This window comes from Crotalus tigris, unplaced genomic scaffold (assembly GCF_016545835.1).
Source record: "Crotalus tigris isolate CLP2741 ecotype Arizona unplaced genomic scaffold, ASM1654583v1 scf7180000018581.846390, whole genome shotgun sequence".
NCBI lineage: Eukaryota > Metazoa > Chordata > Lepidosauria > Squamata > Viperidae > Crotalus > Crotalus tigris.
In genome coordinates this window covers 595,001-621,829 of record NW_024097086.1, presented here as the reverse complement: position 1 = coordinate 621,829, position 26,829 = coordinate 595,001, and the positions used below count along the sequence as shown (strand labels likewise).

The window sequence follows — 26,829 nt, the reverse complement described above, 5'->3', positions numbered from 1 at the left end:
AGCTGGTGCAGAATGCAGCTTCATGGGCAGTTCTTGGAGCTCCTACGGAGGCCTCTGTTACACCGCTGTTCCATGAGCTGCACTGGCTGTCAGTTTACTTCTGGGTCCAACTCAAGGTGTTGATTATCATTTTTAAATTCTTCTTGATATGGATCCAGGCTATCTGAGAAATCAGCTCACCCTGATGGTGATGGTGAAAGGGCATGCTGTGGAGCCCGTCAGAAATTTCATCTGGCAGGTCCAGAAGAAGAGTCTTTCTTGCCATGACTCCTCCCTCGGGAACATCATGACCCCTGATGTGAGATCCACAGTGACCCTTTTGACCTTCCAAAAGGCTTTGAAGAATGACTGTGTCTATTAGCCTGGAGCCCCACTGTGGGCCTGGTACTTTGGAGATGGCTAATAGTGTAAATAACACCCCACCTCCTCCCTATGCACACTTTACTCCTCCCTCTCTATCTTGCTTTATTTAAAGATAGTTTTATTTAAATTGGATTTTTAAATTTAAGATCTTTATTTATTATTTTAATGTTTTACAGGTGCACTTTAATTGAAGGTCTGTAAGTCAACTAGAGTCACGTTTGGTGGGAGGGGTAGCATACACAATAGAGATAGATAGATAAATAGATAGATAGATAGATAGATAGATAGATAGATAGATAGATAAATCTACATTATGGTAAAGTTACATTAACATAATCTTGCAAGTCTGAATGTATCTTCCTTCATCTCCTTGACAGGCCAAGAAACTAAGGAGGGTCTTTTTTGAGCCTCCTATCCTTCCCACATTCCTGTTGTGGGCTAAATTGCCTTTTATTTGAGTGTTCCTTTGGTTGCGTCTCTTCCCATGTATCCCAAAGTCATTCCCACATACCAATGGAATTTTTGTTATCTTATTGGATAGTGAAGAGTCGTTTGAGTGTATTCTGCATTTTTGATATAAAAAATAGCTTGGGTATTTGATTCATTGGAAAAGTCATTGGGAACCACCCTTTGCAGCATATTTTTCACTGAAGTACTTGTGCCCACTCCTTCAAGATTTATGTAATTGGTGTTTTTGAGTGGGATGGGTAATGGCCATTTTATTTTAGTGGAAAAACAAGATTTAATGTTGATGAGCTTCAGGCTAATAACAATGTTCATAAAATATCAGCACTTAATAATAACAGTAAAGAAGAACTGATAATCACTCAGCTCATATTATTGCATATTCCATAGAATTCATAGATAATCTACAAAATAGCTAATGGTGTAGGTCAGACATGTCAAACACAAGGCCCGGGGACCAGATGTGGCCCGCAAAGTGGTTTCATGTGGCCCATGAAGCCATCCTGGAAACAGTGAGGGAACGGCCCCCTCTGCCTTGGCCCTGGCCCAGGCCAGCAGGGATCCAATGAGGGCAACCGCAATGCTGATGTGGCCCTCAATGAAATTGAGTTTGACACCCCTGGCATAGGTAGTATAGTTAACAGAATAACAGAGTTGGAATGGACCTTGGAGAACTTTTAGTCCAACATCCTGCTGAAGCTGGAAATCCTATACCATTTCAGACAAATGATTGTGTAATCTCTTCTAAAAAACCTTCAGTGTTGGAGCACCCACATTTTTGGGAAGTTTGTTCTGCTGATTATGTAATGGATGGCCCAGGAGTCAGCCCAGACAATGAAGACAAGCTGGATTCAGCAACTTTGAACGGTGCCATGGAAAACATGGGGGGCTCTGAACCTAGAGGGGATGGGCAAAGGAGGAGGCAAAATCAGGAACATCAGAAGGGCTGGTGGAGCAACCAGGCTGGCTAACAAAAGAAGGCATGAAACAGCTGCAGCCAGGAGGCTCTAAAGACCACCCAAAAGCAGAAAGTAGAGAAGTCAGTGATGAGGAGAAATTGCCTCCTCCACTGGATCCCAGGCATGCAGGGCTGAGAGGATGAAAGTTCAACAGAGATCAGCAAGACTACTTGTAAGGAAGTAGTCTTGCCTCTCCTAATGAGTTGCACTGGTTAGCAGCTCTTTAGCTCAACAAATGGAGCAAAGTGATGCTGGAGACAACTCATCTGTTTCTTGCCATGCACTTGCTCAGCCATCATGGTTCTTGCTGGGTCATCTGATTCTTGCCATATATTGAAACCTTGACTTTGTTACTGGATCTGGACTTTGCTTCTTGAACTTTGGACTTGGATTTTGGTGCTTTGTGTTCGGACCATGGACTTGTCTTTTAACTTCAAACCTGGTAGGTGACTTTACAGATTTGCTATGTGTTTCTGAACTGGACTTGGATTAATTGGGTTTTGGGCTGGTTCCTGCATGGGGTGAATCCTGGGAAATAATATTCAGGGCTGGCAAAGCCTCAACAAAGATTTTAAACCCATGTGATGTGTGCCTATGTGAGCAGGACAGGACAGATTTATTGTTACAACTGTCAAGAAATTTCTCCTTAATGGACTTCTGGTGGATTTGCGCTGGCGATGGCGGCTACTTTGTAGCCGTCCTCCTGAGAAAGTGTTAGAACCGCTAAGAACAGCAGGCATCAGCTGTTCTGCGGTTCAGAACCTCCTTCCCGGGCAAAGGGAGGGAGGGGAGTATCATCTGAATAGTGGTAGAGCCTCTGAAACCCCCCAAGGAATTTTTTTTGGGGGGTGAAAAGAGTGCTCCCACGGAGTTCAGATTGTCTCTGCTTCTCAGCTGTCTTTGTCTCTAGGGACAAAGCGAGACACCGCTCCCACCTCCGCGATTATAGAGATCTGGTGAGTTATTTTAAAAGCGGACAGAGCTGAATAAAGGATTTTATTTTTTTATTTTATTTGGACTTGTAGTTTAAAGATTTATTTTTATTCCCTTTTTTTTCTTTTGCTGAAAGGGAAAGTAAAATGGCAATCGTCAGGGTTTTTTTTTTTAAGTGACCGGAATGGAATGGAACGGATTTGATTACTTACAATGATTTTTTGAAAGTGGATTTGGGTTTTAAGAGGACTATTTTCCCTTTTTGTTTAACCTTTTTTTTTACTTTTTTAAGGGATTTTTTTTTTGTATCTTTTGTATTTTTTTCTTAAGAAGGAGAAAAGGAGAAATAAATTTTTGAAAATGGCTTCAAAGCGTCAAGCAACTTCTACAGTACCGAAGGTGGCTTCTTCTCCTGCGATATTACCAGCACAACAACCTAAACCTATACCACCATCTTCTCCCCCTCTGCAACCAATAACGGTAAAAGATATGCAAGATATAATGGGAAATGCTATATCTCAAATTAGAGGTGAAATGAAAGAGCTTTTAGTGGAGAATAATAGTATTTTGAGGCAAGATATAGTTTTGGCTTTAAAAGGACTTACTTCTGTGGTTGAAAAATTGGATTCTCGACTTGAAGAAGTTGCAGACAAGGTGGAGGTTTTGGAGGAAAAGTTTGAAGGAATGGAGAAAAGGTGGAAATTTCACAAGATGAAATTGTTATGTCCCAATATCGAGAGATGGAGTTTGCTTTAAGAATCAGGGGCTTGAGACAGGACATGCAACAAGACCTGAGAGAGATGGTAGTGAATGATTTTGCTGTGATCCTGGACAGAGAAAAAGAGGAAATATCTAGAGAAATTGAAAAAATATTTAGAGTTAATTCCTGGGTTGAAAAGCAAAGAAACCTGCCAAGAGATGTGGTAATTTACTTTGGGAAAAGATCTCTGCGCAATGAAATCATACAAGCTTTTTATAACAAGAGGTTTCAGATTGCTGCACAAGATGTTATAATTTTAAAGGAGATCCCATCTAAAATTTTAAGAAGAAGAAAAGAGTTTGCTTTTCTGGCTGACGAACTTAAAAAAAGGCAAATGCCATTCAGATGGGATATTCCAACTGGAATAGTGGTGAGCTTTGCGGGGACTCGTTATAGACTTAATACTGTTTTTAAAGCAAAGGAGTTTTATACTTCGGTCCTGGGAGCACGCTCATCACTACCTATAATGCTTAAAGTTTTGGACAGGAAGGAGGTTGAACAGCAGTCTGAAGAAGCTGTGTTGGTGAAAACTGGAAAATCACAGGCTGAGTGGTTTCAACAAGTTGAGATGAAAGAGCAAAGAATGACTCGGGCAGCGCATAGACGTAAGGAAAAGGAACAACAGAAGAAAGATATCAAAGAAGTTTTACAAGAATCTGCTTCTGAGCCTGTGGGAGGAGCAAGACCTAAGAGATCTTCGGTACAATCTTCAATGGCAGATCTTCAAGCAGTCTTCTCCAGGCTTTTGGATGAGGGAGATGGTAAAGCTCCTGACATGGAATGCTAATGCCTTAATTCCCCTCAAAAGAGAAAGAAAATATTTCATTATTTGAAGCAGTATAACAATGACATTATTTGTTTGCAGGAAACACATATTATTTCTAAGGATCAAAAATATTTAGTTAATGCTCGATTGGGATCTCATTTTGTATCTTCTGCTCCTGGGAAGAAAGGGGGTGTAGTTATTTATGTTAAGCAAAATTTATCAGCTTGTTTAGTAGATTCTGATCCTCAAGGGAGATATGTTATGATTGAAGTGGGACTGTATGGTAAGAAAATACTTATAGTAGGTTTGTATACACCAAACCAACAACAGGAACAATTTTATAGGTTGTTGCACCAAAAATTGATTTTATTGGATTACAGATCTGTTATATTGATGGGAGATTGGAATGGAGTTTTAGACACATGTAGAGACAAAAAAGGACTTTCTACTTCTTTTAAACAGGCTAAATTACCTAAGGCTTTTTTTGATTTGAAAGAGGACTGGGAGTTGCAAAACTATTGGCGAGAACACAATCTGGAAGAGAGAGACTTCACTTTCTTTTCGGATAGACATCAATCTTTTTCAAGAATTGACTTTTTTTTTATTACAACGGATTTATACTTTAGAGTAAAGAATGTAAAGATATTCCCAAGGACATTGACAGATCACAGTCCAGTATTGATGGAATTGGTTACTGAAAAAGAGGAGAGAAGATCTTGGAGGTTGAATGAAAATTTGTTTAGGCAAGAAATGAATGTTCAGAAACTTAAAGAACATTTAAAGGAATATTTTGTTTTAAATATGCATAGGGGTACTTCAATGTCAATGGTATGGGATGCAGGTAAAGCTTATATGCGTGGGGTTTTGATGCAAATGAATAAGATTCACAGACAGAAACAGGTGCAGAAACGTAAGGAGTTGGAAGATGAGATTAAATCAAAAGAAAAAGTTTTAATTTTGAATCCTACAGATGAGAAGATTAAGGAATCTATAAAATTGCTTAAATCGCAATTTAATATGTTAATGGCAGATCAGACTGCAACTAATTTACTGTACATGAAACATAGCACATTTTGTAATGCTAATAAGCCAGGGAGATGGCTGGCCTACCAATTGCGAAAGAAACAGAAGTTGAGAATTATAGACAAAATAAATTATAAAGGTAAACTGGTATTTCAGAAGGACTTGATTAAGAAATCTTTTTTAGATTATTATAAAAAATTATATATGGGTAGGAAAGTACAGGTTTTAGATATAGATAAATATTTACAAGATGCTTATTTTCCTAAACTAACAGAAGATCAGAAACAAGAAATCAATAGATCAATTACTTGTTGAACCAATTAATACATATGGACCAAACTGGTTTTATAACTGGAAGGTATATGAAAAATAATGTCAGACAAATTATTAATTTAATAGAATATTTGGATAAGAATAATCAAACTTCTGCAGGATTGATATTTTTAGATGCTGAAAAAGCTTTTGATCAATTAAATTGGCAATTTATGCTAAGACTGGTTGAGGAAATGAATTTTGGAGATAAAATTTTACAGGCCCTTCGAGCTATTTATCAAAAACAAACGGCACAACTTATAGTTAATGGAGGTTTATCAGAGGTATTCCCAATTGAAAAGGGGACTAGACAGGGTTGTCCATTGTCTCTATTGCTGTTTGTGTTAACTTTGGAAATTTTATTGATTAAAATTCGGGAATCATCGAAGATAAAAGGAATAGAAGTTAACAAAAAAGAGTATAAATTAAGGGTTTTTGCAGATGATCTAGTTGTTACATTATCTCAACCAACTTATTCTGTAATGGAGTTGTTACAATTGATAAATCAATATGGACAAGTTTCAGGTTTTAAAATTAATAACAATAAGACTAAAATATTGCCTAAGAACATGACCAATTTGGATAAGGAGACATTGGTTAGATTGACAGGCTTTGAGGTTGTTAATAAGGTAAAATATTTGAGTTTTATTTTATCTGCTTCCAATTGAAAATTGTATAAAAATTATTACGAAACGCTGTGGGTTAGAATATAAAAGGACTTGGATAATTGGAAAAAGCTGCAATTGTCCCTTTTGGGGAGAATAGCAGCGATTAAAATGAATGTTCTGCCAAAATTACTCTTTTTATTTCAAATGATACCTATTTTAAAGAAAGAAGCAAATTTAGATGAGTGGCAGAAAGGTATCAATAAATTTATCTGGGCAGGGAAAAAACCAAGAGTAAAACTTAAAATTTTACAAGATATACTAGAGAGAGGTGGACTTAAGGTACCGAATTTGAAATTGTATTACGATGCTGTGGTATTAACATCAATTAGTGATTGGGTCAATCTTACAAATGTAGATATACTCCTTTTGGAGGGATGGGATTTACTTTTTGGATGGCATGCCTATTTAATTTATAATAAAAAGGTTGATAGGGTCTTTAGATCTCATATCTTAAGAATTTCTTTACTTCGGGTTTGGAAGAAATACTATAGAAATGATTCAAAAATTCCATTATGGGCTATTCCATGGCATGCAATAGAAGGAATAAGGAGAGGAGTTAAGATGGATATTACTTCTTATACACAATTACTTAAGTGGGATGGTAAAAATTGGCAATTAAAATCTATGGACGAATTAGTACAAGAAAATATTATTTATTCATGGTTTCAGTATAGACAATTATTGGAAAGGTGGAAGATAGATTATGAGGTGGGCTTGCTTAGAGAGGATGAGAATTTGTTAAAACAAATTAGAGATCAAAGTCGAACCCATATTAAAAGAATTTATGGTGTCTTGATGGAATTGGACTCAGAAGCAGAGCTAGTTAAAGATTGTATGGTTAAGTGGGCACAAAATTTTGATGAACCAATTTTATTAGATACTTGGGAGATTATTTGGGTGAGGAATGTTAAATTCACGCAAGCCCCAAACTTACGGGAAAATTTTTATAAAATGTTTTATAGATGGCACCTTGATCCACAAAAAATGTCTCGTATGTATCCAAACCTGCAGCCTAAATGTTGGAGATGTGGTTGTTCGGATGCTACTTATTATCATATTTGGTGGTCATATAAAAGTATTAAAGCTTTTTGGATTAAGATATGGTGGAACATTCAAAGAATTTTTAAAAGAAGGATAAAATTTACTCCACAATTGTTTTTGTTGGGTATTGTTTCTGATTGTGATGATAAAGAGATTATTTTAATGTTAAATTTAATTACTGCGGCTAGGTTGTTAATAGGGCAATATTGGAAGAAGGAATTTTTGCCTACTTTGCAAGAATGGTTTTTTAAAGTTTCCTACTTAGCGGAAATGGCAAAAATTTCGGCTTTCTTGAAAGATCAATCGCAAGAGAAGTATCTTTCGGTGTGGAAAAGATGGATAAATTTTATACAATATAAGTATGATATAAGAAAATATTATCTAGCTTTTGAATAATTTATATAAGTTTAAGATATTATTTAGAACTGTAATTGTTATTATTCTTTAATTTTTAATTTTTTATTTTTTTATTTCTTTTTATTTTCTTTTTTGTTTTTCCTCTTTTTGTTTCTTATATATAATAGAGTTAAAGCATTTTACAATTTGTTTATTGTGTGTAATTATATTTGCTTAAGGTTTATTTGGGTTTAAAACTTTTTTTCTTTTAAGATCTAGTTAAGCCTGTATTCAGCTCTGGGAAGAATGGGGGAGGGTTTTGGGGTGGGTTGGGAGGGATTGGGGAAGGGGGTTTTTATTGTAAAATTTTAAAAATTTTTAATAAAAAAGAAAAAAGAAATTTCTCCTTAATTATAAGTTGGTTCTCTCCTTGATTAGTTTCCATCCATTGTTTCTTGTCCTGCATTCAGGTGTTTGGAGGATAGGTTGACCCCATCTTCTCCTAATAGGCCTAATTGCATATCATGGCAACAACTCTCCATCTTTGTAGACAGAACGTTTTGTATCTTCTTCATAATAGAACCCAGAACTTTCTGCTTGTGAATTGTATTCTCAAATTTTAAGTAATGCACTACTTAGCAGTTCACAGAAGCTACAAGCACAGTTGCCAGGAAGTGCTCCACAGAATAGATCCCTTTTATCTCTGAGGTTGCCAGCCAGAGAGGCCGACAAAAGCTCAGGATACCAAATATTTAAATCAAGGCATATTAGCCAAAAAGATCGTGAGACTCTACACTGAAACTGAAAGTTTATTAAAATGCCAAACTGGATTTGTACTTGTTTCTCCTAAATTCTATGACTATTTTGTGCTGGGTCTTCATATTAAATGAAATGTATTATGTGAGATAAATCTTCATACCGTTGCCATTACCTCATATTCCATAATGTATCATTGCATCCACATTTGAGTTTTAGGTATAGAGCATGGTTGTCCACTGCATATAAATATATATAAAATGTAGTTAATATATATAAATAACAAACTTTAATCTTGCGGGGCTATATTATTAGTTGTCCAGAGCTGCATTTGTACCCTGGGTCACAGGTTGGACAACTCTGCTTTAGAGCAATAATGCAATCCTGCTGTTAGCTTTTAACTTTCTATAATTTAGAGCTGTATTCATATTTCCAGTGGTATATAACTGCTGCTTTTTTGAGATAGCTAGATTTTTGCAGATATTTCTAAACAACAATTTAGAAATCAGATCATTGTTAGTAGTACAGAAAATGGAAACCCTCAGATTGATCCCCTTGCCTGGCAGCAACTCTCCAAGATATAAAGTATTTCCCAATCCTAAATGGAGGTGCTGAGGATTGTATCTGGAAATAGGAGAGTTTGATAAGAAAAAAATCTACTATTGTCTCTGTATATAAAGAGAGTGAAAACTGGATGAACTGAACTGTGCAAGTAAAGAAAAGGTTTTTGATGATGATGATGATGATGATGATGATGATGATGATGAAGAAGAAGAAGAAGAAGAAAGAAAGAAAGAGAAAGAAAGAAAGAAAGAAAGAGAAAGAAAGAAAGAAAGAAACTTTAAATGAATGCAAGAACCAACACATTTCTTTTGATAAAAACACAAGCCCATTTTTCTACAGTAAAACAAATAAGGCTGATGCAATAACTACTGTATCGAGATTGCTTTGAATTGTTCATTTTTTTACCATTTTATAATATGGAGAGACATCTGTTTAAAGGTTCACCCTGAGGAGCAATTGATTTGACTATTCACTCATTGCAATTTTTTTTCAGAGAAATTGCAACTGTTTTGTGATTTTAAGTAGACAGTTTCATACATCCTGATTACTTGACTTCGATGATACAAGGATTCTTATAATATTTTTGACATATATTCCAAGAAATAAAAATGTGGTATTACATATGTGAATTCTTTATTCTTTATTCTTTGACTAAAACATGATTAAATTTCAAATGAATAATTATATTACAGCAAGCTTTAATTTAAGGGATTTATTCAATAAATGAATTATTTTTGTGAAAAGATGTTAAATAATTAAACCAGGTCTCTGTTATACCATACAAACAGTTGTAGAAAGTCTATTTCAATCAAAAATATAACGCTTTATTTTAAGCAGAGTTCAGCTTTCTCCTACACAGACAACTGTCTTTTCAAAAGAAATGTTTATTTTTTAAATTTTTGTCAGGTGGATTATATAAAAGTATGTTGAACATCTCAACATTAATATTCTATGTAGTGAGAGCGTATTTTAAATGGAAGCTGTTGGAAGCCATGCAGACACTTTAATGCAACTCATTCTTATATGCAAATAAGTTAGATTGTATTGTAGAAAAAATGCAACCAAGAGACGTTGATATTATTTTAACTATTTTTTTCCATTACAAATTAGCATTACAGATCAGCATTCCTTAACCTACAGTATATTTATTTTTTTTGCTTTATTTACTTAATAAACAAATACATTGATTCAGTTTCACTAAATATATTTCATATACATTTGCTTCTTTTCAGTACACATCAGCTCTTACTTATGATGCTGTTAAAGTAATGACTGAAGCATTCCGTAACCTGCGTAAACAACGGATTGAAATTTCCAGAAGAGGAAATGCTGGTGATTGTCTTGCAAACCCGGCAGTGCCTTGGTCTCATGGTGTAGAAATAGAAAGGGCATTGAAACAGGTAGCCTTTCTAGAACTAATGTAGATATTTTTAATTATCTGGGGAAGTCTTCAATTGCACTTCATTTTACATATGAAAACCTTGGATTATTATATCTATCATTTTTGGAAGAACTTATTAGCAATACATAAAATAACTATTCTTTGTCTATGAGCACAGTAAATAAATAAATAAATTTCATATGTTTATTTGTTGTCCTTTAGTATGCTTTCCATTTTTTTACTTCATATAGGTTCAGGTGGAAGGCTTAACTGGAAATATAAAGTTTGACCAGAATGGAAAGAGAATTAATTTTACGATAAATGTCATGGAGCTGAAAAGTACTGGTCCTCGGAAGGTAAATCTATGTTAAATAGAAAGTTATTTCTACATTCTTTCATTTTAAATTGCTTTTATCAAACTTTAGTAATAATTTGTTGCTGGAACTTTACACTTTGATATGGCCCAAGGGCTGATCAATAAAGATTTATTATTATTATTACATTCTTTCTAAATAGTACAGGAAAAATAAATATATTAAAATGTAGTGTATGATACAAGAAATTTCATTAATGTATGTTTATAAATTCCTTAGGATTCTTTTTAAAATGTTGCATGTTTGAAATAAAAAATATAGATCATACTATAGTTACTATGATCTATAATCATATATATTTTACTTTGAAACTGTATTTTGCTACAGAATTCTTTAACTTTTGCTTGGTTATATTAAATAATGAGTGCAATGTATGATTAATAACCCATGAACTTTTGTGCATAAATTAACACTTTAACTGAAATTCAAGAGCCATGGAAATTTTAATTTGGGTATAGTAAAATGCATTTTTCTCCCTTCAGCGGTAAATTGAATCCTACAAAAATTATCATTGTTCTCATAATTCTTTGATGACTCTCTATATTGCTATTTCAAACACCACACAAAATATTTTTGCAGCAAATATATAGAAATCACCACTTCTTGAGAATATTCAATAGGCTTGAATATGATGTGGGATTGTAATTTGTCAAAAAATACAAAAAAAATATTTATTCATTTGAATACAATTTACCACTATTTTCAGATTGGATATTGGAGTGAGGTGGACAGAATGGTTGTGAATCCCATGGATGGTCTCTCTGGCAATGATACCTCAGGATTAGAAAATAAGACTATTATTGTCACCACTATTTTGGTAATTAAGCATATTTTTTGTGACATGGATTCTCTAAGTTGTCATCTTATTATTCATTCCCAATCTATGTTGGTATAGATAGATAATCACTATCTGGTTTTTGCCCCATGAATGTGTAAAAATTAAGAAATAATGTTTATAACTTCAAAATCTCTTCAAATGTTTTTTTTCAGATTTATCAGAATTTTGAAATGTATCACTATTTTTTATTTTCCATAAATGGCAATTATTGTGATAGATGTACTTTTAAAATATTTAAATCAAAGACAGAAAATGAGAATGAAACCAGTTTCAAGGAAGGTTTTTTTTTTTTTAACCACAGCCATTTACAATTTTCCACTAAACTAAGACTTTATCAATATACAGTTACAATATTATAGAAATTTAAGAATGCCATATTGTTTTCCTAGTAAGCTAACAATTGTATGAAGTTGTTCATTCAAGGCATAACTGTTCTGGTTTATATACTAAAGGCATCAACATTTTATCAACTGTTTTGGTGGTGGTAAGATTTTTTTGACAGTTCTATGTTTATTATAAATCTATACAATCAATTTTGGTTTGGTGGGAACTGAGAAATATAAAACATTATGAAATATACGTGATATTCTGATATATTATTTTGAAAGCTTTAAAAAGTGTTTAAAATGTTCTTGTTATAGTGATTCCACTAATGCTAATAAAAATTATGAATTTGTTTTTTAAAAAATAAATCCCTCTACCTGTAAGGCATTATACAACTGTAAAAAATGTTACTGTGGTAATTGATAAATAAATAATCCTGAACATTTATGAAAAAAGTTTTTTTTTCTTATTTACTTATTGTACTTCAAAGGGTATATAACAACTAGGCAACTAATTTGACAGCTTTATTAATTAGCTAAAGCCAAGTTTCTCTGTACAGGAATCCCCATATGTCATGATGAAGAAAAATTTTGAATTACTTGAAGGAAATGAACGATATGAGGGCTACTGTGTGGACTTAGCTGCAGAAATTGCCAAACACTGTGGGTTCAAGTACAAACTCACAATTGTTGGGGATGGCAAGTATGGGGCCAGGGATGCAGAAACAAAAATCTGGAATGGAATGGTTGGAGAACTTGTTTATGGGGTAAGAGCCAATTTTAACCATTGCAAGTGTTTAATTAATGAAGATAAGTTCAGTACCTGTTAATATGGCAACTGAAATTCACTTGGATTAAAGCAAGGTCACATATTTTAGAAAACAGGTAATTACAAATGCATTTCATCATTTTTTCCTACAAAAATTCTTAAATGTAGGGGATAAAAGTTGTATTCCACCAATGTTCATAGTATGATTATGAAAAACTGTTCTCCTATATGATGAAACTTGAATATGTATCAGTAACAAGAATATTGAGGCAGATTGACTTAGTAGATGCTAGCACTGAAATAGTTATTGTCTTTCCCCTTGACATTGTATTATTCATTTGCAAGGTACAAAAACAATGAAGCCATTCCCTTGTTAAATACCTTATTATTTGTTTTGCTTCCATTACAGAAAGCTGATATTGCAATTGCTCCATTAACTATAACACTGGTGAGAGAAGAAGTGATTGACTTCTCAAAGCCTTTTATGAGCCTCGGGATATCTATAATGATCAAGAAGCCACAGAAGTCCAAACCAGGAGTGTTTTCCTTTCTTGATCCCTTAGCATATGAGATCTGGATGTGCATTGTTTTTGCCTACATTGGGGTCAGTGTTGTTTTATTCCTGGTCAGCAGATTTAGCCCTTACGAGTGGCACACTGAGGAGTTTGAAGATGGAAGAGAAACGCAAAGTAACGAATCAACTAATGAATTTGGGATATTTAATAGTCTCTGGTTTTCCTTGGGTGCCTTTATGCAGCAAGGATGCGATATTTCGCCAAGGTTGGTTACACACCTGTCTCAGCTTTGTGCATTTTGGTCTCATTAAGGATATTTATGGTGCCTATAGATTCACTTTAAATAAATACTGGCTGCTGACAAGTTTTCCAAAATCATCTGCAGCCTTTACTAAAACGATCAGTTTTAGTAGGCAGAAGACAATTCAATTGGTTTGTTCCTAACATCCATTGTTCTTCATCTGGTGGACTTATATGCACCATGCAGAGGCTGCAAAATGCATAAGGTTTCTCTCATTTCCTGCCTTCTTGGAGGGGTACCGTGTTTTTGCTGCATATTCCCATTTACAGTCAAAAGTGCACTGATTTCACAGATGCTGTAATGGGAAAAAGGATAGCATGTTGTTAATGATAAATGAGAATGGTTGTCATCACAAAAATACCTATTGTGCCATCTAGCACATGAATTCCCTTTCTCCTTTCAGCAAAACTACTAGGCTTTAAACAAGAAAAGTCTTTATTGTAACTTAATGGTCTTTGAAACCAATTACAGCACACATGACAAGAGTAGTCGTTTTGCAGGAAGTTTCCTATTGATTTCCAAACATAAATTCAGATAGATGTTTATTTTATGAACCATGCTATGCTCATGTCTGTTTTATTTCTTTCCACAGTATTACCAACTTTTCCATTTCCTTCATGCTTTGGCTAAAACTCAACAATTCTAATGGGGCACACATAATATTCTGATGGGGCTGCATCATATTGAGTACGGACATTATTTCAGAACTGAAATTAAGTCTGTCCCTAAGAATTGCTAGGATGGGCTTTTGTCAGGGTTTCACTATTGTAACTGACCTATTACGTTTACCTTTCAGAAAAAAAGATCAGATACAATGAAGATAATTTCTCTTTTGCATATTCTACTTCTTTCAGGTTATAGGAACCTGCTACCTTAGCACTGAGTTCTATCAAGGAACATAAAACACAAAGGAATTGTCTGAATAATCTAAATAAATTTGGGGAAAAATGATGATGATGATGTTATCCATTCAGTCATGTCCAATTTTTGGCAATTCTATGGATCAATTCTTCTGATCTTGTACTGTTTTTTTTTTTTGAATTTTTCTATGCTCTGGCTGGTGTCAGCTTTGATGGTATCCAGCCACTGTACTGCTAACTAGAAAGTATTTCCAAAGTGGGGTTTAGTTATTTAGTTGCTATCTATACTATACTACTCTGCTAGACATCACTTCCTCTAGATTATCAGTAAATGCTTCTTCAAGTTCTTTTAAGATTATCTTTGTGTTATCAGAGATAGTATTTAGCCACCTTGCTTTCTACTGGCTTTTTAATTGATCGTTTTCCATTTTTCCAAGCATTAGGATCTTCTCCACTGACTATTGTCCATATATTATATATTTCCTATGCAAAATATTCAAATTTTCTCAACAGTATTTTCAGAACTACAGTTCAAAGTCACCAGGTATTTTTTATCATTCAAACATTCTGATGAACCAGTTTTCATATATGTATCTTACAACTGATTTAACTTCTTATCTGGCCATTTATACATGGTTGGTATTTTCTACTGACATAATCTTGGGGGGGGATAGACATACATATACATATATATATACATATACATATATACAGCTTACAAAATGTAAAACAAAATTAAAAGAAAAAAACAACATAAAGCAAAAAAGAGCAAAGATGTCAAAGAACCAGATGGGAACAAAGAAAAAGAAAAAATGGATTCAGTTGCAAAAAGCCTGGGCAAAATACCAGTTCTTCAAGATCCTTTGGAACACCAGTAGGAAATGAACTGCTTAAACCTCTTGGGCAACTTTATTCTAGAGGGCAGTTGTTTCAGAGAAAGTGCACTTCAGTTGTTTAACTGAAGGAGCCTGATGCATGTCAAATCTGTTAGATCAGGTTGACCAGGCAAATATTATGGAAGTCTCTAATGCAGAATGTTTGTGTGTGTGTGTGTGTGTGTGTGTGTGTGTGTGTGTGTGTGTGTGATTGACAGAGAGGGTCTAGGGCAGCTTTTTCATTGCCTTCTTTCATCTTTACCAAGATATTTCTTATGTCTTCCTCACTTCCAGGCATCAAAGAGGTTGCTGATGTTTCTTCCAGCAATTTTAATTTCTAGTTCAGCATTTTGTACAATATATTCTGTATGAAAGTTAAATAAAAAATGACTATACAGTATATAAACATTGTGTACTTCTTTCCAATATGATACCATCTGGTTGCCCCAGATTTCATTCAATCTTAAAACAAATCATTCATGATTTACATAATTAAAAACCTTTATATAATCAATAATAATCAGTAAAGCAAAAGATGATGTATTTTTGCCTTTTCCATCAATTATCAGATGTTAAGCAACATGATCTGGGAGATGCTGGCCTCTTATGAATGCAATCTGTGTATCTGGCACTTTTCTGTCCATCTCTGTTGAACACTGAATTGCGGGTTCTTGAGTTTTATTTATCCATCATGTGAGAGGTCTTTTTTATACTGGAATATAACTTTATCTTTTCCAATTCCTTGGCCACTGCTGTGTTATTCTTACCTGATTAAAAATTGTAAGTAGCACTTTAACTGCATCATCTTATAAAAGTTTGAACTGTTTGCTGATATTTAATCAATTCCTGCAGCTGCTACCCCATTTATTTTCACTTTTCAGAATATCTATCTCTAGTTCACTGATCAAATTTTCATACATTTAATCATTAAGAATCCATTTTATACAATTCTTCCCTGTACCCATGTATTATTTATGTTTTCTTTTTCCAACAGATCTTTGCCTATGTCTTTTATCATGCCCATTTTTGCATTAAGAAGGCTCCTGTTCATTCAGATATTATCTTCAATTTTTTTTGCATTGCATATTTAGATGCAACTTCTTGTACTTCTTTGCTCTTCTTTGGAAAGGTGTGTGACATGGATATGCAACAAGCAAGATTTCATCAAAAAGGTGCAAAGAATGTTGTGATGTCACAGAGCAACCTCTGGTCCTTATGTACCTGAGTGCACTGTTGTGTGGCAAGTAACAAAGGGACAGGCTTTGCATTGTGATTTCTCAAATCATGTTTCATTATTGGCTATTCTTACATCATTTTGCACACACTAGTGTTCAGTATTTACCCGGGCAAATTTTCTCTGTTGCCCTTTGCTTTCTATCAGTCTTCTACTATTTTCCAATGTTAACAGCAGTCATTTTCTCTTTTTATTTTTACATTTTGGGATATTTTTGTTTGCTTCACCTTTAATTATGGTACCATTTTCAGTTCAGAGTTTTTCAGCTACTGTGTTTATCAAATATAATCCATTAAATCTAAACCTTCATCACTTAAATATATGGAATACTACATTGTTCATATATTTTAAATCTTATTTGTTTGATTTAATTTAATCTGAAATTTTGTAAGGAATTCATAATTTAGTAGCAAACAGCATCTGGTAAAGAAGGTAGACCTTCTTTATCTTTGTTTGCAGAGTATATAGAGAACTGGATTTTGGTATCATACAGTTCATGAAGTCCACATATAAATTATCTTTTAAAATATTAGAAAGATTTACTTGGAAGAAGTTGACAGAACTCTGGTTGTCTGTTTTGTTTCATTTCATACACCGAAGCAAAATATTCCAATCATTCCCAACGCATTCCAGTTGGGAGGAGTTTTTATATGTGTGTGCTTTGAATATAGACTTGGAGTTCTGTAATTTGGTGACTTGTGTCATGTTTTAGAATTACATCTCAGCACTGATATTGATACCCATTTGTTCATAAGGGCAACTATTCCATTTCTTGTTTACATTAGAATATCTATTCTTTTGATATAAAATGAGCCACCTGGGTCTATTTCACTTAGAAAATTCTGAGAATGTTAATGTTAACTCTTGAATTCTTGCTCTAATAACATCAATTTTGCTTCATTCCATTTTATATATTTATTTGTTTTTAAACCTGTATGCTGCTTGACTCTCAAGGACTTCATAGTTTTGACATTCCATATTTTTGCAGCATTTTTTTTCTTTTGCTTCTAGTATCATTAACATTTAAATGTCTTTTTGGCTTTAATCAAGATGTGTCATAAACACTAAAGCTACTCATATGTAACTTCTCTCTTACCTGAAAGTTCATTTATCTTTTGGATGGGAGAGATCTTCCTCCAATATCATGTTAACATTATCTTGACTATATATATCCATTTCACTTTCTTGGCACAATCCTGAAGTGGTTTGAGTGATTTCCTTCTCCAGTGAGGTGTATTTAATTTGATTCCTTACCTATGCCTGTCATGAGTTACATTTCTGAGAATATATATTCCTAATAGTATAGTTAATAATATCATTGAATTACATAAACCTCCTTTCCACTGTAAGATCTTTCCATGAATGGGCTTTTTGAAGAATTGTGGATTGTTTTTTACAGTGGATATAATGAATGTTATATATTCAGTTCAGATTTTATGATCTGAGATTAAGGTAAAATGGAAGTTTGGTAAAATACATGTAAGAATGAAAATTTGTAAAAATGTTTTTATTACCCTTGAAAATATAATTGAATTCTATAGAAGTTCTGTAGAGTCTTGGTCACTTAGATAAATGACCTTAAAGAGCATTGATCATCAGAAGGCAATTGAATACATTCTTCCATTATCTTGAAATACTTTGAATTCAAATTTTTCTCACTTTGAAACATCAAAATCAGCCTGTTTTTGGAGAAAACAACTATACTTAATTCCAAATGAGCTGTTTTGATGATTTTGGAACTATTTTGCACATAAAACAAACAAACCAAAATATGCTCACAATATAACACTTGAGCTCAAGATTGCTCCCAAAATTCTCAAATCAGCATATTTTGTATTGAAGACAAGTTTTGCACAAGAAACGGGCTGATCTAAACATAAATTATGTTATTTAATGGAAATATTATATGCAAATCTGTGGCCTCCTTTGACCCTTTGTAGAGAAATCATCATCATTGTCATTTAAATATTCAGCCTACAGTAATTGCTTCCATAATTTTTTATGAAACACTATGCCAACACAAGACAACGGTAATATGAAATGAATGACACGTCTTTCATAAATTATAAGAGAGAAGTTTAGCAAATTGAATGAACAGATAAATAGTTTTATTAGAATCACTGACTAGAATCTAGCATTTAGATTTGCTATAGTTCTAATACTTCTTCTCATCCATTTCTATATTATCTAAATTTCCTTTGCCATGCACAATGCTTTTTTCCTCCATAAAGTATGGGGAAATTCTTAGGGGAACAGTTATAATGACCTCTAAATTTATATAAAGTTATAATTCATATAAAGTTATAATTTATACTTTAAATAATTTTAGAAACAGTATGTATTATATAGTATGTATGTGCATATGAGTTAGATAATTCATTTTGGATGAAAACACGCTTCTGCATATGTTATTATTGCTGAATTTTTGGATTTTTTTACGTATCACCTTGAAAGAATCAATAACTATGATAAACTTCACATAAAGTGTGGACTTCATATTGATAATGCTTTAGCACGTTCAGAATAAATGATATTAAGGAGGCTGTCCTTAATACCACCTATATAAGGATTTAGGAAATATAGAGATTACAGTTAATCACTGGATAGACATTCTTTTCTCAAGGTAGGAAGGTTGTATTGCTTCACTTTTTGCCCTTGTGCATAAGAAAGTTTTGGCAAATATTGAAACTGAAATTGGATAGTCCATATAGATATTGACAGGACGTTTGGTGTAAGTGAATAAGGCTAAAATGGTAAACTGTGAGTTCTAGTTCTGCCTCAGGCACAAAACCAGCTGAGTGAAATTTGGCTAGTTGCTTTCTTTCAGCCCTAGGAAGGAGGTAATGGCAACTACTTCTGAAGAACCAAGAAAACTGGACTTGTCCAGGCAATCTTAGAGAATCAGACAGAATTGAAAAGAAGGAACAAAGAGAGAGATTGCTCTCAGAATTTATTTTATTTTATTTTTGTTGTTTCCTTACATAGAATACATTAAAAATAAAGATCCATAATACAAAGCTATTGTTACATTCAAATATTGTCAGATTCTGATTTTGAGTTTTTCATACAAATATGAATAGCATGCAGTGATTGGGCAAAAGTCATATGCAGTGACATTAAACCTCTAAATTCATAAACATTTTCATTATAATGATACATATTATTGCATAATATATTACCTCCATTATGTTAAATGCTGAAATATTTTTAAAGAAACTCAGTGAAAACCCTATGACAACTGCAGATATTATTATAGTTTAATTAATTTATCAACCAATATCCATTGAATCCATTGCAAGAGAAATTTCTGCATTGTGCATAATAGTTTCAACCTATTGAAATATTCTGTTTTGATTTCAATATATTTCATTGATCTTGTCTGATTTTACTGTAAATGTATTCATTTGTGTTATCATGAAAAATATTATCATGAAAATATTTTTAAGAAAAATATTGCAATAACATGATTTAAGCAGCTTTCTTTTGCAGGATTCTTGGACCTATGAAGATCCAATAGTACATTAATTCAATACAGAAGTCCTGAATTTAGTGACACACCTTATCTAAGTAAAATATTATTACTTTCCTATGTCATTAGCATGCATAGCAACATATACCTCTCCTTTCCCAAATAGCATGAATAAAATGTTCTCCAAGTTACCCAGTGCAGCATATACATAAATCTGATAACTTGTATTCCTTTCAGGATATTCATTCCAATTTACAAATCTATTTCATACATTATTAGATCCCTGTCTGGGCGCATTGTTGGAGGTGTGTGGTGGTTCTTTACACTGATCATAATATCATCCTACACGGCTAATTTAGCTGCCTTCCTGACGGTGGAAAGAATGGTGTCTCCCATTGAAAGTGCTGAGGATTTATCTAAACAAACAGAAATTGCTTATGGGACTTTAGATTCTGGCTCAACAAAGGAATTTTTTAGGGTAAGATTTTCTGCTAAGATAACTGACATTCTGAAATCTTCTGAAATATTAAGCTACACTTGCATTCCCCAATATAGCCATAATGAGTATAAATAGAAACAGAAACCAGAGAGTTTTAATATAGGTTATTATTTTATAAAACATAGCTATAAATTAATAGTTTCAAATTTTTACTACAACTTCAAATATCCTTCTTCAAGACTTTTGATTAAATCTTACATCCATCTGTCATAGCTTCCATACTAAAGAAACGGATCATGTATTAATTCTGATGATGAACTCTTTACATTTCTCATGTTCTTCTATGAGATTATTTTACGATATCCTAAATCCAGAGAACAGGCCACTGAAGTAACCACTCTTCAATTTGTCTTGCAATTGAAGGCCAGAAATATTACCCTTGTGTTATAGCATATTTGCTAAAGTTGTAACACCATAATCTGAAGTTTATTGCATGTTCTGCCCTACAAACCAATCAAAATCCAGATTGATTGATTGCAAAAATCCAGTAATTATTAAATTGGTGGTGGTCCTCCATATTTTTCACACCTGGTTTGTTAACCATATAAATTAAAACTGTGCAACTTTTCTTATTGTTTATACTTTGCTTGGCTATCAGGCTAGATTCCTCTACTTAAATAACTTCATATTGTTTAAGGAAATAGGATTTCCTTGAAACTAACATTGGCAGCTTCCAACCATCTTTTAAGTGGCATTCTGCAATGTTCTTTCTTTGCAGAAATCCACGAAGAAGCCATGAAATGAAACCAGAAGAACTAACTTGCTGTGTGTAATCTTAATGATTAGGTCTTAATGATTTGCATTGTAGTTAAATAATAAATCCAGGATTCATATTATCAGTTTCCAAAATGGAATATAATACTCATGATTTATAAGCACATAAACCTGTCAGTACAAAATTTTAGGATTGAACTGTGTATGATATATGCAGAGATGTAAAAGGAGGGTATTGCTTAGCACTAAAAAAATTATTCTGACAGTTGAAAGATATTCATAATGGTTTTATTATAACTGATATGTCAGTATGTATTTAAGTTAATTATGCCTTATTTTGTTTTACTTCTGTTCTATCCTATAAATGAAAATGGATTAAAATATTCTATTAATATAGATAAATTATCTTAATATAAAATTTAAATAAAATTTGTTTAAAAAATAAAGCTAAAATATTAAATGTTAAACACTGTAGTAGAGGCTTGAAAAAGAGCAAATACATAATACACCACTCTGGTCTCTAGACATAAAGTGTATAAGCAACAGAAGAGGGTGGCTACTATTTTTTTCCCTCCTCAACTTTTGCTTTTATGAAGTTTGAGCCACAGTATTTATTAAAGGCAAAACCAAAGCAGCCTTGCATGCATACTCATAATCTGAGAAAAAGAACAAACGTTTGCTGTTTTACAGAAATTAATTTTGAGGCTTGGATGGTATAGTTCTCCAGCATGATTGGATGGAGACTCCACTAGTGGGTTGTCTTAATCTTCCTGCTCCAATCAGACTAAGTCAGAGTTAAAGTTACGCCTCCCTTTGTCCCCATGCCCCAGTTTAGACTTAGTTTTTTGCTCCCAGACACGTGTTTTTCATATCTTAATCAATCCATTCTAAAAAAAATTCCTTTTCCTCGGAGAAAAGAACCTTCTTCCATTGCATCTTCTACTCCTTTAAATTGCCTCTGCCCTGCAGCTAAAATTACACCCCTACCGAATTTGGGCTCCTCGTGAGTAAGGAGGCCCTTTCGGCCAGGGGAGGCAGGGCTCCGAGGCTTAGTTTGGAGGCTGAGGCTTAGCTTTGGAGGCTGAGAAGATCACCTCCAGAGCCTCCGTTCATCGGAGGCCCAAAGCTCACCCGAAGCTCACCTGATCGTCCGGTGAGCCAGCAGATTGTTTGGAGCCATCCGAGGCAGCTGCGGACCGTCTGGAATCCAGCCGGTCGTCGGAGGCCTTCCTGTGATCTGCCGGATCGTCAGAGCCATTCTGAAGCAGCCACGAGCCCTCCGATGCTCAGCTGGTAGTCGGAGGCTCAGCTGATCGTCGGAAGCCTCCGCAGCAACTTTCCGATTGTCGGAAGCCTCCCTAGCACAGAGCACAGCAGTCAAGCTAGGTTGAGGCTCTTCACAATAACCAAGCTAGGTTGAGGCTCCTCAGGATCGGAGGCCTCCCTGGCTCATTGCAGGATCCCTGACGACTCGTTTTTTTCCCTGGTGGAGATCAGCGATTCATCAGAGCGTCGGAAAAGCTTTGGTAGACACATTTCAGGTAAGAAAATTAATGGGAAATTGAAGGAGCCCAGGTGCTTCATCTTGAAGTGGGCTCATTCCAGAGGCCTCATCTGAACTGTTTAATACAGTTTGAGGCAGTTTGGCCGGGGGGAGGAAAAGTTTTGGCATGATTCTTACAGTCACCATTTTGGTTACAGCATCCAGCTGGATTTCGGGCCGGCCTGGGGAGGGCAAGCTCGTCCCTGCAAGGACACACGCCTTATTTGACCCCCATCACCCCCACCCTCACCTGGGTGCAACATTCCTGAAATTAGATCTTCAGTGGCTGATTACAACGCTCAAGGGGGGGCGCTTCACCACTGAATTGATCCTCCTGAGGCCTATTAACTCAGTTAGTGACCTTCACCAGCAAATAGACCCAGGACCATGGCAGACAATTCTTACTCCTCATCTTCAAAAGATAACGCAGAGCCCCCAGCCAAGAGGAGACAAAAAGCCTCTACTGAGGATGAGGAGCGGAACACATCCAGGCCCAAGACAAGGTCCTCCAGGATGCCCAAGAGCAGTGGCAGAGAGAAGCTTGGCCCATAGCAAGCTTGGGAACAGGATCCATCTAGGCCAAGATCAATTATTCCTGGGGCCATGGACACCATTCCCTCTGGGAGATCCATATTTGAGCCTCTGTCAGCTCACTGTAATTCTGCCCCAGGGCCTGGTCTCCTCCTAGGGACACAGTGCAGTCTGATCCTGGCAGGACAACATTGGATGTTGTAACACAGGGACCTACTAGCCAGGGCATGGCAGGGCCTTCAGCCACTGCAGCAGGACCCCGTCCCACAGAGGTTCAGCCTTTAGGAGCAGAGCAGGTCCAGGCCATGATTACCCAGGCTCTGGCTCAGTTCAGGGCCACCTCTGCCCCACAGCGCCGTCCTCAAGCTCCAGCCTTACAGCTTCATCCTCCTCCAGACTCGCCAGACCTCATGGAGGACGTCTCATCAGAGTCAGAATCAGATGACTACGACTCCTCTCACTTAATACTATCAGATGATGAGGGCACCCCGGCACCAGAACCAGTACCACCTACCGGGCTCTTCAATCACTCCCTTTTCAATTCCTTGCTCTTCAAGGCTTGCACCACAGCCAAACTTTCCCTAGAACAGGAGGCCACGACCCCTACCAGCTCAAAGGGTCCAAATGCCATATATGCTGAACCAGTGGTGCTACAGAACCATGTTCCTTGTCCACCTTTCTTCCTCAACGTGGTGCAGAAGCAATGGGACAACCTGGGTTTGCTCCCCAGCCCAGGATCCACAGAGAAGAGCCTGTTCAATGTAGCGCCTGCCCTTGCCTCCTTGCTGGAGATCCCGCAGGTGGATGAGCCTCTAATGTCGCTGTTCCCCAACATCAATATTCCAGGGGACATACCTGAGGCTCTTAAGGCAGAGGATAAAAAGATCGAAATGGTCTTACGCAGATCTCATCAGGCGACGGCCTGGGCGATTAAGGCCTCCACATCCATGGCATTCTTCGCCAGAGCTTCGGTTCTGTGGCTGTGCAAACTTTAGGGCATGGTTCCTCCTGACCAGCTTCGTGTCCATCAGAACTTGGGCAAACTAGTAGCCACTTCCCAGTACTTGGCGGATGCTTCCTTACATTCTGCCAGGTATTCCGCACAAGCTATTGCAGCGGACGTTTCTGCCCGCAGACTCCTGTGGCTTAAGAACTGGCGGGCAGACCTCAAAGCCAAGTGGCATCTCGCCACCAAGCCCTTTGCCAGGGGCCATCTTTTTGGTGTGGCACTAGAACCCTACCTGATTGAAGGTAAGGACAAGTCTCTAGTCAATACCAATAAGAAGGGAGACAAGCGCATGGGGGCTGGCTCAACCCAGGCCTTCCATCGTAGGCAGTCCTTTCAATACACCCCAAGCTGGGATTGGGCCCAGCCCAGTCACTCCTTTCATCAAAGATTGGAGCGACACCAGAATCGTTCCTCACCCAGAACCCGACTACAACTCCAGGGCAAATGGCCATTTCGAGGCCAGGGAGTTACCCTTGTCTTATTGTCCCAACTACTGGGAAAAATGGCATCCTGTGTACACATTGTATCGTGGGCCCATCTTCACTCCAGGGAACTGCAGTGAGTCCTTCTTCCCTTTCAGAGGCTACGCATCAGCACTTCCAAGCTGAAGGTTCAAGTTCTGCAGTTGGCATTGAACTCCCTTCGATGGTGGGCCTCTCCAGCGCTAGGACGGGGCACAGAGTTCAAGGAACCAGCCAGAACTGTCCTCAACACGGATGCCAGCCTATTCGGCTGGGGAGCACACCTCCAGTCGCAATGGACTCAGGGGCGGTGGTCCCAGCAGGATTTAAAAAACAATATCAACTGGCTGGAACTCAGGGCCATCCATCTGGCACTACAACATTTCAAAAGTATGATAGTGGGTCAACACGTATTAGTGCTTACAGACAACGTAGCTGCCAAAGCCCATGTCAACAGATGGGGGGACAAGGTCCAAAACCCTCATACAGGAGGCCAAACGACTGGGGTCTTGGGCAGAACTGAACCTTGCTTCCATCAAGGCGGAACACATATCTGGGGTGACCAATCACCAGGTGGACTCGCTAAGCAGAGCCACCTTGGACCATGGCGAATGGCGACTGGACCCGGGAGTTTTCCGGGAAATCACGGTCAGGTTTGGTGTTCCAACCTTAGATCTTTTTGCATCCCCAACCAACTCACAACTTCCAAGATTCCTTTCCAGGTTCCCGGCTCCATCAGCAGAGGGGACAGATGCCCTCTGCAGTCCCTGGCCCAGGGATCTACTTTATGCCTTTCCCCCCCCCTACCACTCCTTCCAGCCACAATCTGCAGAATCTTACACGAGAGGGCGGAAGTTCTCCTGGTCGCTCCTCATTGGCCACGGCGACCGTGGTTTGCGGAGCTCTCCGTCTCACCCCCATGGAGGATTCTGGCAGGTCATATCTCCCTCACTCAAGGGGATATCCAGCACCCGGACCCGCAGTGGCTCAAACTAACTACTTGGCACTTGAGAAGCGGGCCCTGAGCCAAGACTCATATTCGTCGAGAGTGATTCGTCGAGAGTGATAGCGCTGATTCAGCAATCCAGGCGTCCCTCAACGAATAGGATATATGATGCAACCTGGAGGAGTTTCTGCAATTGGTGCACAAGACATAAGGTGGAACTCATGGGTGTCTCGGTTCCTATTGCACTAGAATTTCTGTTGGAGGGGTTAGATAAAGGGTTATCCCTGAGCACAATCCATAGACAGGTTGCTGCTCTCACTACTGTTCTCACGTGTGAAAATGCCACTCCTCTGACTCACCACCCCTTGGTTTGTTCCTTCTTGAAGGGAGCAACCAATGCCAAGCCACTGACGGCTCACCGATACCCCTCGTGGGACCTACAGCAGGTCTTGCAAGCCTTAGTTGCCCCCCCCCTTTGAACCTATGGAGACATGTTCACGTGATCTGTTATCCATGAAGGTGGCATTCCTCGTGGCAATCACGTCGGCCAGGCGAATTTTGGAAATGGCCGCTCTTTCAGTCAGAGAGGACCTTTGCATTTTTCTTCCCAGACAGAGTAGTCCTCAGACTTGACCCTTCCTTTGTGCCCAAGGTGAACTCTCTGTACCATAGATCTCAGGGAGTAGTCTTACCAGACTTCTGCCTGACCAATCCCAAGACAACAAGAGCCAGTGGAGTACACTGGACGTCCGCAGGGCATTACAGTGTTATATCAGTCGGACTTCGGCCTTCCAAAGATCTGAGGCCTTGTTTATTTTCTTCCAACCTTGGCTAAAGGTCAGAAAATCTCTTCATCGACTATAGGGAGGTGGATCAGGGCTTGCATTGCCACCAATCATTACCGGTCCCTAGAAATATTACGGCCCATTCCACCAGAGGTGCCGCTACTTCCGCAGCCTGGGTGACACAAGCATCTATAGGGGAAATTTGCAGGGCAGCCACATGGTCCTCCCCTTCGTCCTTCATCCATCACTACAAGATTGACAAATATGCATCCTTATTTGCCTCCTTTGGGTGCAGAGTTTTGCAGAGAGTATTGCCATCTAGAACGTCACAGGCCCAAACTGACTCCCTCCCTTAGGGACACAGGGCTTTGGTAAGTCCCACTAGTGGAGTCTCCATCCAATCATGCTGGAGAAGGGGCGTTGTCTTACCTGAATGCCTTTTCTCAGCATGATGAT

At 36.9% G+C, this 26,829-nt stretch overlaps 1 protein-coding gene across 8 annotated transcripts in view; it reads left to right on the top strand.

Annotated features, from left to right (window-relative positions):
• Positions 1 to 26,829, top strand: part of GRIA2 (glutamate ionotropic receptor AMPA type subunit 2) — a 120,748-nt gene that overhangs the window by 85,627 nt on the left and 8,292 nt on the right. For 6 of the 8 annotated variants that reach the window (XR_005558059.1, XM_039354655.1, XM_039354650.1 and 3 more), the window contains exons 7-12: positions 10,179 to 10,346; positions 10,579 to 10,683; positions 11,408 to 11,518; positions 12,423 to 12,629; positions 13,041 to 13,411; positions 20,165 to 20,363. Coding sequence is in view for 6 of the 8 variants with exons in the window: in XM_039354655.1 (XP_039210589.1) it covers positions 10,179 to 10,346; positions 10,579 to 10,683; positions 11,408 to 11,518; positions 12,423 to 12,629; positions 13,041 to 13,411; positions 20,165 to 20,363 (1,161 nt within the window). In the remaining 2 variants the exon portion in view is untranslated. Of the gene's footprint in view, positions 1 to 10,178; positions 10,347 to 10,578; positions 10,684 to 11,407; positions 11,519 to 12,422; positions 12,630 to 13,040; positions 13,412 to 19,905; positions 20,364 to 26,829 lie in introns of those variants that run through there. The other 2 variants (XR_005558060.1, XM_039354654.1) reach the window with 2 other exon arrangements.